At 48.3% G+C, this 17,122-nt stretch overlaps 1 protein-coding gene across 2 annotated transcripts in view; it reads right to left on the bottom strand.

Annotated features, from left to right (window-relative positions):
* Positions 1-672: 672 nt before the first annotated feature.
* The window catches only part of runx3 (RUNX family transcription factor 3), a 55,193-nt gene continuing 38,743 nt past the window's right edge, over positions 673-17,122 (bottom strand). For both annotated transcript variants that reach the window (XM_012822788.3, XM_031579808.2), the window contains 3 exons: positions 15,871-16,026; positions 8,021-8,092; positions 673-2,545 (listed from right to left, as the gene is read on the bottom strand). In XM_012822788.3, the coding sequence (XP_012678242.1) occupies positions 2,025-2,545; positions 8,021-8,092; positions 15,871-16,026 (749 nt within the window). In that variant the 3' untranslated portion in view covers positions 673-2,024. The remainder of the gene's footprint in view (positions 2,546-8,020; positions 8,093-15,870; positions 16,027-17,122) is intronic.

Below are 17,122 nucleotides of genomic sequence, written 5' to 3'. Positions count from 1 at the left end.
CACACACACACACACACACACACACACGCACACATGCACACACTCACACACTCACACACATACACTGTTCAGTCCTTTGCCACCCCTAACCCCAAGGCACAGGGATCAGGTGTGTTAGAACATCGGCATGGGAAAGCCCTTCAGGGTTGATGGTGGTGGGGGTGAGGGAGTACCTATTCACACCTGGAGTGCATTTAGTCCCTATGCATGTGTGCCGCTTGTCCACTTTATCCAGCCCATTGTGTGCATCTTGTGGCTACGTTGCATTGTGGGAAACGACTAATGGTGATTTACTTTTTTTCAGCACGGCCAATTATCGTCTGGAGTTTCAAAAGCTCCAAAGCACTTCGGGAAAATAATAATAAAAAAAGACTATGGATGCATGTGCTGAGGGCAACGTCTGTACTGCGCGGTGTGATTACCAGGAGATAGTGTGGCAAAACCAGGCCGACAGTCAGTGTGATTCGTGAACAGGAAAGATGGGATGGCGTAGTCAGTTTTGCATCATCCCACAGTCAAGCTGCTTTCTATTAAGAGAAGCAAAGACAGGGCATGGGTCTAGAAAACTGGTGCTAGGATTTCTGGGAAATTTGTGGTTATACACTAAGGCTTGGCTAGCGAAGAAAGCTTGGAAAGGGCTATTTTGTGGTTCACAAAGACCTTTTTTTTTCCTTTTTAAATAACACTTTTAGTGCATCAAAGCTAAATCAGAAAATAACATTACGTTAAAAACATTTTGTTTTTATAATTTAAAGTAATATATTACAGTAGCAAAACTTGTCATTTATATTAAACAAAAAAGAAAGAAAAAAGAGAAAAAAGACATGAAAGTAGATCAGGACAGATTGACCCAGAAACACACAGGAACATAATAATTAGCTCAAATAAATAAAAAAAAAACACAAACATTATTCAGTTAAAAACAAACCATGACAAATAGTAGAAATTGCGATGCCAAAACAGAGTAAATCAGATTTGACAGAAAAATGTTGATTAGTAATAAAATAAAAAAATGAATCCGTGGGCCGTAAATTATTCATACTTATGGGGAAAACGCACGAGACTACACACTCTCTCTCTGGTTCTTAAATACTTAAGAGTGTCTATTTAACCCGTCTTGTAAAAGTGACTGCGCTCTTATAATATTCTTATGTTACATATCTCTGTGCTGCGTGAGGGATTTCGACAAAAACAAAACCCAGAAAACTGTGCCCTGTTACGGATGTGTGTGTGTGTGTGTGTGAGATCTTAATAGCAAATGCATAGTGAGCAATCTGATCTGTTGCCTAGTGACTGCTGGCATTCATGGCAGGAGAAGAGGCATTATCCTGGAGAGACATTAGAACACTCCCTCTGTTATTCCACCTTGCATCAAAATAAGTACAGAACATTGGCATTGAGACAACGGTTCCATTTCATGTGACAGATCAATGGATCCTCCACCACAGCTGAAGAAACACAGTCAATTATATAATTGTCCTGCTGCAGGGATCCTGGAAGGCAAAGCATTTTGGCAGATGTAGTCTTTGGTTATTTCAGTTGTCAAGATATCTCAAAAGAGTTGCGGATATATTACTATGGCTGTTACGCGCACCATTTCCATCTATATACAGTTTATTGATACCATCTATCTTTCTTTTGCTGTGGCTGTCCAGACGGGTCAAGGCGCTTTGGTCAAGAGGACAGTCACAAAGTTTTTGTTTTTTTCAATGGACATCATGAGTATTTGAAACAACTCAGGATGCAAATGAATCGTTCCACCAGATACTTTGAACCGACACAAAGAAGCACAGTGGGGAAGGCTAACAGACAAACTGACACACAAAACATGCAGCATTTTTTTTGGTTGCTTTTTTCTTTCAAACATTTACATAATCAAACTTCTGCGTTCAAACTCATTTCTCCGCCTCTCTCTCTCTACTTCTCTACCATTTAATCTCTCTCTCTCTTTCACCACCTCCTCCTCTTCCTCTTCCTTCTCCTCCTCCCACAGTCCTGCTCCTGGCCCCGGCGTGGCGCGGGGGTCAGTAGGGCCTCCACACGGACTCGTCCATGCGGCCCGAGGCGGTCATGGCGGTGGGTGAGTTGCTGTGGCTGCCGTCCGCGTCCACGCCGTCATTCTGGCTGCTCAGGCTGGGGTTGCCCATCAGGCTGCCGCTGCCCGCCGACGCCCCAGTGCAGGAGCTCAGCATGCGGGTGGGCGAGCGCTCACCGGCCCCGGAACCCGACACCCCGCTGCCTGCGCCGCCCGCCGCCACCATGGAGAACTGGTACGAGCCCGAGCCGGTGCCGTAGTACAGGTGGTAGGGCGAGGAGTTGGTCTGGAAGTGGGAGCTCTGGTTCTGGTTCCCTGGGTACGGCGGCGGCAAGTAGGTGTGGTAACGGGACGAGGGCATGCCCGTGACGCTCAGGCCGCCGATGCCCGTGCTGGACGGGTTGGCTGAGTAGGTGAAGGCCCCGGGGTAGTGCACGTGAGGGTCTGGGAAGCGCGGCAGAGGGGACAGGGAGGACGCAAAGGACCTCTGAGGGAACAGGTCGGTGGTGCCTGAGAGAAAACAACCAGAGAGGAGAAAAACAGAACGGCGCCACATTAGCATAATCACTAACAGTAGTGAACACCAGCTGAAGAGAAGCTAAACACATTAGAGTTTGTAGGAACGTTGCTGAAATGGAAATTTGAAATAAATTATAATGAAATACATCTTAACATAAAATACATGATACATGATACAATACATGAAATACATGACATACATATACTGTATATATATTTATATTACATTTTCAAACAGAAAAACCCACACCCTACCCTTTTGATCCAAGTTTGGACTGACAGAGAGAAGAAAACACTCAAGCGACAGCTTTGTTCTTTGTCAAACTCACACAATAATACACCAGAAACAAAGACAACATGTCACAAACTTGTATAAGATGGTGGGAGGTGTGGGAATTGTTAAAAATGTCGCAACATTGAAATGCTCACATCAGGCATCAAATCAAAGGAGGCTTACACAGACAACAGATTTATGGCCAATTTGACTGGAAGAACGTGTAACTTGATAATAGGAAGTCAGGGAAAGCTGTCAAGAAAAGTCTATGGGGTCCCACATCAACAAAACCCGAGTGTCCTTATGTGTAGCCAACAGTGACAGTAACTGAAATAGATGACTGTCAACTAATAGTCGCTGTCACCCAGATGTCCTGCCAAACAAGCCTGAGCAACATAGTTTCTCCCCATTGAAGCTGAAAAGCAGGCTTTGTCTGCACAGACGGCTCACAGTAAACATTGATACTGCATTTGGCAGCATGTGCTCCTTCATAAATCATTTAGGTTCGGTGTGTGAGTATGTGCCTGTGTGTAAGAAGGCAGAAGTGTGTAGGTGTGTGTGTGTGTGTAGGTGTGAGGGGAGTGTGAAAAGACATTTGGACTGCCACCATTTATTAGTCTACCTATCTGGAAAACTGCTCATTAAATCTCGGGACAGATAGCGCTCACGGTGCCTGCGAGATCACTCACATTTGGCATTCCATCGCTTCGTATTCACACAGGGAGCGAATGAGGTGAGGCCCGACTGCCTGAGGGGTTGAGAGAAACATGCCCCAACCTGGAGCCCAAGGATGTTTAACCATCAAGCCAGTAATGAGTACAATTTTACGACTTCTATGGAATTGCTAACGCAAACAGCCCGCCCATGCCAATGTGCTGACTAACCACTGTGGGATGCTAAAGACTGTATTTATCATGTGCTGTTAAATATGTAACGAAAGTACTCATCCAGCACAGGGGACAAGGTGAAGCTGCTCTCTGCTGACCCCTAGCTGAAGTCTGGGGGAACTGCAGGGAGTAAAATGTCCAATAGGATTGTGGTCACAGGATTGTTATATGGAGATGATGGTGCTCTTGTATTGGCATCATCTCAACAACAATTTGTTGATTATGTGCTTTGTCTCAGAAACTCTACAACTGCTCTCATTTTTGGCTCCTCCTCACCCAAGAAGCGCATTTCACTTCATGGACTTGGCTGTTGGCGGGGCTTGTGGATTCACCGTCACGTGAGAGATTCAGCCATTGAGTTTCAGCCTCTTATGGCAGCTCTCCCTGTCTTACTTACAAACTCTCTCGCTCTCTCTCTCTCTGTCTTGCTCCATCTCTATCTTTCTCTCTCTCTCTCTCTCTGTCTGGCAAGCCTAGGAATGAGAGTGTGGTGCAGTAACAGGTAATTGAGGTCTGGACATGGTTTGTATTTCATGTCCTGTGCGTCAGTGACCAGACATGGGTCAACATGAGAGCAGGTGTGATGTGAATCTCTGCACCTGTGAGTTGTATGCCGTCACACATGCACGCGTGCGCACGTACACACACACACACACACACACACACACACAAAAAACGATTACACAAACACACACACACACACACATACTCACACATAAGCACATATCGATACAAACACAGACAGTTCAAAATCACACTCACACACACACATACACACATACACACACACACATTTACACCTGTCTGTGACATATTTGGTTTGTTTGCCTGCCTCCTCACTCCAGTGGGGCAGGAGAGTAATTGTGCCCAAGCGCGCCAAGAGGATGCTGGGAAGACGGAGGGCAGAGAGGGAGAGGGGAAGAAAGAGAGGGCTGTATTTGTGTGAAAGCAAGCGCTCGCATGCCACCGCCCCGAGGGGTGGAGGATGCCGAACTTGCGTGCCACAGCCTTGTTGAAACGTCTGGAGAACTGGGTCCGTTTTCAGGCGCACGGAGAAGAAAAAAAAAGTCAGTTCCTTTGCAATTTCCACGGCTGCTGGTTTCCTTTTTCTCCAGAACATTCTCTACAGTTGAAATCTCTTCTTTCTTTTTTGAAAGTAAAGGGAGGAGTGGGTTGTAGTGAGAGAATGAGAGAGAGTCAAGAGAGAGTAAAGGGGGTGCGCTCAGTATTTTTTTTTCTTTTCCAGAGTCTAGCAGGCACAAGAGCGGGGAGCTCGTATCTGATTTCTGAAATCGGAGCTTTCAGCTGCTGTTGATTCGGGAAAAGAGGAGTCGGCTCTGCTAATTCCTTGCGGACTCCCGGAAAGCTCCCGCTCGCTCTCCCTGCCCTCCTCCGGCTGAATATGGGCGTACGGCCAGAACAAGGCCGGGGAGTGGGGGGGTCTGGAGGATGGGGGGGGTTCACTTGCTGAGGTGACACTAAGTAGCACCTCACACGAGTCCCATTCAGCAGACCTGTCTGGCTACATTATGGACAGTGAGTGGACACTCGATGCAGCATCGTGGGAGCCTCAGGACTACACTTACACTGGGGAAAAGACCAAGTGGACAACAGTAACCACGGCTTGGCAGACTACATCAAAGCATCTGCTGATGCCACAGACACTAACTGGCAAACACTCGCCGGCTGTCTTAAATCCACCCCTTGTATTTTTTCCTCTAAATGCTCTTCAAGGAACTCTCTCTAACCTCCTTTGTTCCTGTTAGGTGTAGGCCAGACGCACACACACACACACACACACACACACACACACACACACACACACACACACACACACACACACACACACACACACACACATGATCCCCATTAGGCTCAGCTGAAATGTGTTGACTCGACTGCAGGGACGGCAGAGAGGGGACCGACCCCAGAGGGCAAGCTGGCACGACCCACCGTCTAGGATGTTCCATCCCTCTCACTCTCTCCCTCTTACTCTCTCTCTCTTTCTCTCTGTCTCACTTGGTTTCTTTCTTTCTCAGTGGTAGACTCACACATACACACCGTTTTGCACTTTTGTTCTGAATTGAACTGTTTTCACTCTTTGCTTCCCTCTTTCTTTCTTTCTCTTCTTCCACCTTTCCTCTTGCTCACTTAGAGGATGTCTGAGTTCTTCTTTTTTTGTCACAGCTGGCAGAGTGTGTGGGTGTGTGGTTGACTGTGTGTATGTGTATGTGTATGTGTATATGCACGTGTATGTGTGTGTGTGTGTCATTTTAAACATGTAGAGTATACCTACATGTGTAAGTGCATTTGCCTGCATCTTCATGCATCCATGTGTGTGTGTGTGTGTTCTCACCTACATGTGTGTTTGCCCCCAGCAAGCCGCTTTGCCCAGAAGACAACTAGTCTACACTGAAGCGTGTAACCCTGATCCGCGAGGAGGTTAGCCTCATTTGCCTACACTAGAAACTGCCTCCAGTGCCTAACACTGGGGCGAGGCCTGGGCGTGTGTATGCACAGGGGGCTGCCTGGACCACCCATGCAAATGCTGGCTCTCACCTGTGAAGTGTGTTTACATGACCCTGATGCAAACTGGGGCTGGGTTGGAGTGAAGTGTGTGTGTGTGTGGGGGGGGGGGGGGTGTGTGTGTTGGGGCCTAGATGGTCCACAGCTGTGGAATGGTGTCCCAGGCAAATTAAGTGGTGTGAGGAGAGGAATTGTAAGAGAATGCCAAACACTCCATGACACTCAACAAAAGCCGCGATTAAACAGGGGCTAGCCACTTCCACGCAGCGCTAACTTGTGTTTGCGCCAGTAAAATTGTATCGGTTTCCTGTGTGAGCATTCACGCTTGCACTTTTAGAGCGCATCCTCTATGAGTCCCTGCTGTGGTATTGCTGAGTGGCGAGGCCGAAGCCAGGCTGGGGTGGATGAAAGAGCAAGCGTTGAATGGAAATGACCGCCTCCCACAAGCCAAAGAATCGGAGACCCAAATGAGCTCAAATGAAGGCTGGTGTTTGTGCAAGCGCCCAGGGCTCCGGCCGCCATGGCTCCATGTCGCATGCAAATCCCCCCACTTCTGCTGGGAGTTGTACCCATGGATATAAAACAACACGCATGAATCAGGGTGACACTCTGCAGACCGTGCAGGTGTGCTCACGCCCCGACAGCCCTCACTGTGGTGAACACAGTAGGTGCCACAAACAAGACGGTTGAGCGTTCTGTGCCTCATAAGACAGCATGACAAAGTAACTAAGTACCCCATACAGAGATGATTCTGGCTGTACTCACACACACACACACACACACACACACACACACACACACACACACACACACACACACAGACAAACACACAGACACAATCACACACTAATGCAATGCCTGAAATTTGTGTGTGTGTGTGTGTGTTATTCAAACAGCTCTTTAAGGCCAGGTGACTTGTGAGGTGCTTGCTGGCCTCCACATCCATGGCTGTTTTCTCTAGTAAATATCCTACTTGGTGGTTATGCAAGCGAATGAAAACAAACACCCCATGTGAAGTGAACACTCCAGTCCTCTCTCAGGGAAGCCACTGTAGAGTTCTCTAGAAAAGAAAAGATCTTTCAAGAAAACCAAACCTCATGTCTAATCACACGGCCATAAATCATTTAGAGGGCAGAGATACAGTTAGGGGTGTGTTTGTGTGAAAGAGAGAATTTTTTAATTAATCAGTCACGGCGTGCCACCCAGACTTGCCACACGCAAAGGTGAGTGTGATGGTGAGGAAGCAGGAATGGCAGGGCAGGGAGGGTGGCCCTGATTCAACGCTGTTGGCGTGCGGCCAGCCCTTGCGGGGAGTGGGCGGTGGAGCGGTGGCCATATTGCCAGGGGGCGAGCGAGGGATGCCAGCTGGGTGAGGGAGGGGCAGTGGGTGTCTGAGGAATGCACCGGCAACAGTGCTGCCCGGGGCCACAACCCAATGCCTCAGAAGAGCCGCCCACGCCAAGACTCACACCGCACTGAGCCAGCGACGCCGAGCTGGCACACATCTGGCACACACCCTCCTCTGCGTCTCCTTCCCTTTGCTCCCCAACTCTCCAGATCTCCCTACCCCACTTTTTTCCTCTGACCCCCACCGCACCCCATCCTGAGATAAACGTCCTTATATATAGAAACGATCCTATGTATTTTTAAGTACTCATTTATGCTCGATTCATTATCACGTTCTGCTAAAGGAAGTTTTGTATCATATTTGTCTGTGTGTTTACTTCAGTGTTGGGTCTTTGTGAGTGCGGTGTGGGTGGTGTGCAGTGGATCGCTCACCTGTCCAGCGCAGATCCTCTTCAACCTTACACGGCTTCATGCCTGAGGGGTCCATCTGCTCTGACCACAGGGCTGTGGGAGAAGAGCACAGACAAAAGGAAACGATCACAGATCAGACCAGCACATCCCTGTCCCTATCTGCATCTTAGCCCACTGCTTCTGCATGGGGACTGACAGCCAGACTCCACTTCAAAGCTATACAGCCTCAGCCATTTGGAATCAAGACAGACTAGAGGCTGTAATTCGCACATCAATCAGGCAGATCGGACTGACGGTTACATGCTCCTAGGCTTGACAATTCTATTTCAACCTGCTCCATGGGGCAATTCAAGAGCTTTAGATCTCTCATTCTTTCCTCTGATTTGCCTTGCCAGCAGACGTTGTTTTGGGGAGTGACACACTGTCGGCTGGATTGCAACACACACACACACACACGCAAACAGAGAGAATGCGTTTCCACACGCATGGCGGAGTGGGCCTCGGCCTCGGCAGAGAGGCCATGTTTGTGCTTCATCGTGCCGCCATGGAAGGCAACGCATTCCTTGTGTTATTGGCATCACGTTCCACGCGGCACATACCTGTGCCGCATTCCTGCCAGCACTGTCAGGGGCGACCTGGTGTTCTCGCGTGTGTGCAGCGTGTTTGAGATTTTCCACTGCTTTGACGCATGATGAGAATTGTTTGTTGTTGGGAAACAGAGGTCATAAATTTGGATTTTGATAGGTGTGAGTGTGTGTGATACACTCTGTGTCTGGACACACCTATGGGTACATGCCTCTCAGTGTGTGTTCTGTGTGTGTTTATGTTTTGTGTGTGTGTGCGTGCGTGTGCGTCTGTGTGTGTGTGTGTGTGTGTGTGTGTGTGTGAGTGTGTGTCTATGTGTGTGTGTGTGTGTGTGTTGTGTTCCAGATATGAAAGGCTTTCTAGGACTCTGCCTTAAGTGCTTCCAAAAACACCAGAGCCTTCCATGGCGGACGTTTCAGAGGAGCATTGTGTGGAGCTGGAGGCTGCTGACAGCGCTGAGTCAGCACAGGGGGTACATGCAGAGGGAGAGAGAGAAAGAGGGAGGGAGAGAAAGAGGGAGGGAGAGGGGGAAAAAGGAAAGAGAGAGGGGTAGAAAATGAGAGGTATATAGAGAGGGGTAAAGAGAGAGAGGGAGAGAGAGAATTCCGTTCTTTTTTTGTCCCATACATATGGTTTTGGCAACCGAAAGCCTCTCGCTCATGCCAGTACAGCGTTCTAGATTTGATTTGATTTGATTTGACAGACAGAGTGAGGCAGAGGGGGAGAGAGTGAGAATGGATGGTGGAAGAAGCAGAAAGTGAGAGGATGAGGGCGGGGAGCGGAGAGGCCTTACTGGCTTGTGATATGAACAAGGAGCTGAGGGGTTATTTTTGGGGCTTTTCGTTCTGTGTGTGTGTGTGTGTGTGTGTGTGTGTGTGTGTGTGTGTGTGTGTGTGTCTATGGACTGTGTGGGACTCGGCTGCACACCCAACGGCCACACCGCAGGGATGTGCCAATTTGACATGCAAATAGTGGCTGTTTGCTCTGGGTCTGCGACGGCTTAGTTGTTACAAGCCAACCATCACGTACCGTCAAACACTGTGGGAATCCAACCCAATACTGCACCCACAGGCACATTCACCTTACACCTTACACACAGACGCACACACACACACACACACAGACACGCACACGCACACGCACATGCATATACACACAAAGACACACACATGCACACACACACGCGCACGCGCACACACACACACACACGCACACACACACACACATACACTCACAACTCTGCAAACACTGCGCTATATAAAGATACACAAACCTGAGCACACTTGCACTTATAGGCATCCATCTACACTAAATCCAAGGCTCTCTCTGTCTCTCTCTCTCACACACACACACACACACACACACACACACACACACACACACAGACACACACATCAGGCAAGGCTGTAAGCGTCTATGTTCCCTCGATGGCGCTGCTCTGCTTCCTCTAGCAGGCTGGGCAGAGTCGCACTCTCTTGCGCACCCCTCTCCACAATGGCAAATTCTTACACATAAATGGGCTTATTCACCAGCAGCACACTGCAGCTGCCGCCATTCCTTAAAGAAAATAAACATTTCCTTCAAATATTTTGATTGGCCGGGGGACAACACCAATAGCGGCGCTACAGATTACTCCTGTTATTAAGAATGTCCCTTTTGGGGCGGGGCTTAAAGAGGATAAAAAAAAACAAAAAACAACAACAACATTGATGTTGTGTAGTGCGTTAAGGTGTTTAAATGTTAAGATGCTTGAACGGCGGGGTTAGTGTATGTCAACTGATGAGCGAATTAGGCTAGCAGGGCTGGATGTGAGGGGGACACAAATAAACAGGCCGCAGCCTTGTGAACTACAGCGCCAGGGAGATGAAAGGGCAGCAGAGCCAAGATGGTGGCGGAGCCGGCTGTGTCTGCAAGAGGGGTGCGCAACGCGCCTGCCGTAATGAAGCATGTCATTGAGACACTCTGAATGCCGGGCCTTGTGCCGGCTTCCTGTTTCTCCCTAGCCCTGGGCGTCGTCAGAGAGAGAGAGAGAGGGAGAGAGAGAGGGAGAGAGAGAGGGAGAAGGAGAGAGAGTGTTTAGGGGCAGGAAGAAAGGATCACAGCCACCGTTTAGCTTATATGGGACATTTGATATGTCTTATGCAGTCCCGCTTAAAACATTAGTAAAAAGAAACATGAAGGTCAAAAACGCCCTCTTCCAGCCCTGCCTCTGGGCCCCCACCTCTGTGCTCCCCCCTCTCCTTTCCTCTCCTCTCCACTTCCCTCACCTCCTCCCCTCCTCTTCTCTTTTCTCCTCTCCCCTCCTCTCCTCTCTTGATATCATTGGCTTTGTCTGTCACATCTCCTCTGATTACAGACAGACCTCACTGAACTAACCTCTCTCTGTCATCTCAGTTAACATATAAATCGCTGAATCATTATTTAAAAACCTGTATTTATATATTTTATTCAACAGGATAATTTTAGATGATACTTTTTCGGAGAATTGCTTGCGTCTCCGATGGATTGTGGTGACTGCGGCGAGCGAGAAGAGGAACTTGCCGAGACCCACAGGAACACTTCCCAAATACCACCGTCTTTCGCCAAAACAACACTACACAAACTACACCCGCGTCAGCATTAGAATCCTTTATCCTGGATGGGTTTCCTTTATCTTTTTTCTTCTTCAGCGCTCAATCTACAGAAACTCTACTCTAATAAGTGAAATCAAATACACTCCAAGCGCATCTGTCAAAGAAAGCGTCCGTTCTGCGGTCCGGCTGACGGGAACGCCAAACAACCTGAGCTCAGGAGAAGACTGTAAGGAGTCTGAGTTTCGCTCCATGGGGACGTGTGTCCTGAGGAGGAGTGAAGCGTCATACACTCACCCCCTTGTGAGCCAGGTTGGCTGCTCTTATTTGCACAGCGACTTTGTGCCTGTATGTGCTTAATGGGCTCCTTATGGCGACTGGAGTGGCTCTGATGGCACTAGTATAAGGAACAAGGGCGTAGACGGTCTTACCCAAACAACACGGTCCCCCCTTGAGAGGGAGGAAGTTGATGGTTGCTGTGCTCTGACTCATTGCAAACTCTTTTGAAAGACCCCGAAAAAGTGCTGGAGACCCTGAAGCCATGGTTGTGGTGATGCACTGTTTTCAGTGGGAAATACCACCAGCTTTGTTTCTTATCTGGGAGCTAATAAGCATTCTTTCTGGGTTTTGGGTCTACCGAGTTTCCACTGGGGTGTGTGTAGTGGCACAGCCCCCCCCCTTCCACCATACACCCACACACAATGACAGTCACCCACTGTTCACAAGATATGATGGAGAAGAGGACTGCTCAGGGTTTTGCGAGTTATTACCCTCCCCCTTGCCCCACCCTACCCCAACACTAACTTGCTCTGCCAGGCAGCCTTTTTGATCATTGGCTGTCATCACTCAGCCTGGAGCCAGGAGCCATCCACGACGCCCACACACACACACACACACACACACACACACACACACACACACACACTGAGGAGCGGTTTCAGGGCCCTCATCAAAGCGCTGAGCACTTGACTGGATGGCAAGGCAGGTAATGCCAGCATCTGATATCTTACCTTTTGGCGAAGAAAACACAGGTGTTTGGAACGAGCAGTTCGTAAGATGATACAGCCTTTGAACGCTACAGCCTGATTGGGTAGATAATATCGCCTTTGTCTTGGGGTGGTTTTTCATATGGGGGTAGATTAGCGGAAGTGAAAACATCTGGATAGGTCTGGCGTTGCTGCAGACGCTGTACACACGCGGCTGGGAAATGAGCTTGGCCTTTTGTCTGCCTTTTACAAAACATAGGTAGGAGGAAGAAAGCTGGAGTCTTCGGGGCTGATCCGACTGAGTCTGTGAAATCGAGGCTCCCCCTTCCTTCCCGCCCGTGCCCTTAAAACAAGAGTTCTGGAATGCAGACGTTGTTTTCTGGGTCGCTTTTTCTACCGCGCTTAAGGAAGCGGACGACATTCTATGCATATTACCGCCGAGGCATGAGGAAAAAAAAAAAAGAAGAAAAAAAACACCCTACACCTACACGGGCACACATCTACACACACACCTGACGTTTAGAAAAGCCAGAATAACAATTTAACCCCACTTGTCTGAGTGTTGGATTTGCTCGACTTGCACAGACAAAACCACACACAGATACGGGCGCTCCCCCCCCTCCCTCCCTCCTTGTCTCTCTGCCTTTCATTCTGCACATCTCCTGGGCTCATGTGGGGGGGATCTGGAGCCGAATGCAAACGGGTGGGGAGTGAGGAGCGAAGCTCCTGCCAACGCGCTGAGGAGTCCTGTCGCTGCACGCCTGCTAATGAGCTCTTAATTACTCCGTCTGTCTGGCCCACTAACATAGTGTGCAGCACTGGCACGTCATGTTTGTGTGTGTGTGTGTGTGTGTGTGTGTGTGTGTATACGTGTGTGTGTATACGTGTGTGTGTGTGTGTGTGTGTGTATACGTGTGTGTATGGTGCTTTTTCTGTGTGTGCTGTTGAGAATTTGAGAAAAGTGTCACTAGTTGCGTGTGCTTCTGTTTATGTACGTGTGTGTCTATGTGTGTGTACTTCATTATTGGATTTGTGTCTAAGCTGTAAATGGCATAAATGTGTGTGTGAATGTGTTCTCTTGTCTGTCTGTCTGTGCGTGTGTGTATATGAATGATAATGTGTGTTTGTGTTGTGTTTTTCTTCCAATCTAGGGCAGCGCTCTGAAGACGTGTTCGCACACTCCCTGACGTAGTTTCACATACAAGACAAGCATTTGCTGGACGATACACCTTGCTGTTGACAAAAGACCTGTGCGGCGTGACGAGAACATCTCTTGCAACAGAGCTGACTAATTGCAAAGTGTTGAAGTCTTCTACACTCCTCTACACAGCGCAGGAGACTGGAGGTGTGTTTACATGTAAACAGAGCCTTGTGTTTGCTAAATGTGACCTGTGATGAGGAAACTATTTCTGCTTGAGCCGTAATGGCAGCAACCGTGTCATACAATTGTGCTATTTATAAAGGCAGATGCCTAGCACATTGTGTCACATAGAAATCTGATGAGGAAGAGGGGGGAGAGCAGGGAACTGCTAGCTCTCTTGGTTTTATTCAGTTATTGTACTGATGACTGTAGGGCAGGTACTGTCACACTTATATTAGACATAAAGGTGTGTGCTTGAGGTAAAAACATTCTCCTCCCTCCCCCTAAGCACACACTCACCCACTCACTTACTCATACACAGTCAGACTGTTATATACCCAGACACACACATGCATGCATACTGCCAGCGGCAGAAATAGGCCCTGTTAATGTGTTGTGTCTGTGCTGTGTGTGTGTGTGTGTGTGTGTATGTGTGGTGTATGTGTTGTAACGGCGGTTGCCTTTGAGCTGTGACTGTCCTATAAAAGACTAATTCCTCTCCAAATCCCCCTGCAGCTATGGATACTGTGCACAGAGACAGGGGAGCCGCTTCAGCTGAGCCTGAGCCCCGAGCCTTGAGCCCCAAGCCCCGAGCCCCGAGCCCCGAGCCTTGAGCCCACTCAAGAGGCAACATCCAGGACCAGGAAGACGCTGCTCTCACTTCATAAACTTCACAAGACAAGAACGAGATCTAACAGCCACCATTCCAAAGCCACTGTCTTTCTCTCTTTCACTCACTTTCTGTATCTCTGATGCACACACACACACACACACACACACACACACACCCACACACACAGAATTATGTATCACCCATTACCCCTACCCCACCCATGAGAACCAGTGAGTGGGTGGAAAGACGTGGCGTGTCTTGGTGTGAAATGCATATTTGTGTGTGCACGAGAGCGACACAGCAATAGACAGAGAGAGAGAGAGAGAACATGGGTGTGTAGTTGTTGCATCTAGTGCAGACCTCTGCTCACAGTTCAAGGCTCCGGGAGATGAATGTGTTGAGTGCGTATCGACTTGGAAGCTTTTTTCGCATGAAATTTACTTTCCTGTCTCATGCGCAAATCAACACCACCCGCCCTTACACTTACTGTAGCAGACTGCAGTCTTTACCTCATTATGTGTAATCAACACACACACACACACACACACACACACACACACACCCTCTTTCTCGGTCTGGTTGAGGTGAGTTTGGCTTTGGCTCTGGCCATGATGTGGGTGCAGATGTGTTGTGTGGTTGAGAGATGCCTGAGGTCGGGATGGCAGAGGGACTTGAGCTTTGGCAATGCTGCCCCACCTCTGCCTGACCCTGAACAATGCCATCCCATCTACCCAGGGCACATAGGGACAGACATACCCATATATGAGAACCACACGCACACACACAGAAACACAGACGCACACACACACACAGCACAGACATATGTACAGATATATGCACATGAACAAAAAAATGGCCGAATTTGTGTGCACTCACAAACAAACATGCGCGAGCACACACACACACACACACACACACACACACACACACACACACACACACATTCCTCCAGCAATTCACACTCTAGCCCCTCTACCTGCTTGAGCCTGTTACTGAGCTCAATCTTGTCAGCCTTTAGACTCCCTTTGTTTGTCAGACTCCTCTTTGGGCTGCTTTAAAGGCTCAGGGGGGGTTAATGTGGCACCGAGAGCGGAGCACAGACTGAACAGAGGGGCATGTCAGCCATTGCCACGACTGAGATCTGTCTTGTGTTTGTTGCTTCCCTTCAGTCTGCCTGTAGACCCGTCACATTGCAAACATTTTAAAGATGCATGCTGTTCTTACATTTCAAATGTGAGACATACGAGTGAGTGGAGGGGGTGGGGGGGTTCTGGTTGTTTGAAGTGGCACTAAATCTTTGGATGCACATGGAAGAGAGTGTGTGAATGGTTAGTGTAAGACAATTCATGTCTTATTTCCATGGAAGAAGTTGGCCTACCTGACTGTTTGTTGAACACGGGTGTGTTACTTGGTCTTTTAATACCTTTGAGTTTGTGACTTTGGTTCTGTTTGTTCAAGCATGGATAGCCTGTGTGTGTATGTGCGTCTATAGTATGTCTGAGTACGGTGGGATTAATGCGTCTGTGTGTGTATGTGCGTCTTTAGTATGTCTGAGTACCGTGGGATTAATGCGTCTGTGTGTGTATGAATGTGTGTGTGTGGGTCTGCCTGAGCTTGAAAGCAAACAGCTGTGTATAAGTTCTCATTGGTGGGATGGGTAATGAGTAATATATCGACCAAGTGTTTGTGACTATTTGTGTGTGAGCATGTGTATATGTGCCTATATAGAAACAAATGTGTGTGTGTCACTCTCTTACCTCCGAGCTGGGAGGTGGATGAACCGAAGTGGGTCTGGTGGGGTGGGCGCGGGTTGCCATTGCTGGTGCCCATCCTGATTCTCTGGTAGCGCTCAATCTCACTCATGCGCTCTGTGAAGGGCATCTTCTGAGGGTCCTCCAGTTTCACTCTGTGACCTGCAGGTGGAGAGAAATTCATGGTTTAGAATCATGTTGTCATACCATCCTTTCCCTCTTGAGAACTCCGCCACCCCCGTACACACTCTCTCTCTCTCTCTCTCTCTCTCTCTTTCTGTCACACACACACATACACACACACACACAGTGGCAGTATATGTTGTAAGTCTAAAATCGTTTAACACATTACAGAGTAACAACAGCAGCACGAGACTTGAGACAGCATGTGGTAAGATGCGGAAGAAACAGGAACCACGAGGAGCGAGCAGAACTATACCACGCCATGAGAGGCCCTATATGTGTGTCAATGAGTTCTCAGCTCTCAGTTCCTTCTCCCTGTAGATCCACTTCACTCTACCCCTACACCTCCCGGCTCCCAAAACAGCCTGAATGACTCAGCATTTAGGCTGGAATCACAAACAGAGAATGGAAAGTACTGCTCCTCAAAAAGACTTGGACTGAGGGCAGACCCAAAATAAGAAACATGGAACTCCAAAAGTAAAAGGGTGGTTTGTTACAGAGCATAGCCTTTCACCAAGTCAACTACCCCATGTTGGAAGTCAACTACCCCATGTTGGACCTGACTGAGGTGTTTGCACAGGCTATAGATGGCTGGGTGGTGGACCTGTACCCGAAACAGAGTTTGTGCATATAATGAATTTTTTAAATAAGTTATATAATAGTATTGTAAGTTTGTGGTTAGAATTCCCCCTGTGTATGTGTGAATAGCTGTGTATGTGAGTGGTGTGCGCATAGTTTTTGTTTTATGTTTGGAAGGGAAGTACGTCAATACAGTAGAAGTGAGAATGATTGTGGTTTTCTATATATGTGTGTATGTGCATGCTATCAGTACTCTCCCTTGCTGCTAAAAAAACACATGTACTGCAAAGTACCAAGAACACACCCTTTTGGCCTGCATTACGAATACACACACACACTCAGAATCACATACAGTCAGACAAGCTGTGGAATTGCAAAGCAGTCTGGTAAGGTCAAGCTGTGGCTGATCGATGGTGCACAATGCTGGAAGTGTTGGTTGAACAATTCATGGCCCAAAAGAATTCAACTAGTAGAGGCCATATGAAGACAGTAACTG

This window comes from Clupea harengus, chromosome 14 (assembly GCF_900700415.2).
Source record: "Clupea harengus chromosome 14, Ch_v2.0.2, whole genome shotgun sequence".
Taxonomy (NCBI): Eukaryota; Metazoa; Chordata; class Actinopteri; order Clupeiformes; family Clupeidae; genus Clupea; species Clupea harengus.
Note: the sequence above shows the minus strand (reverse complement) of the source record. Positions and strands in the feature narration are given on the sequence as shown.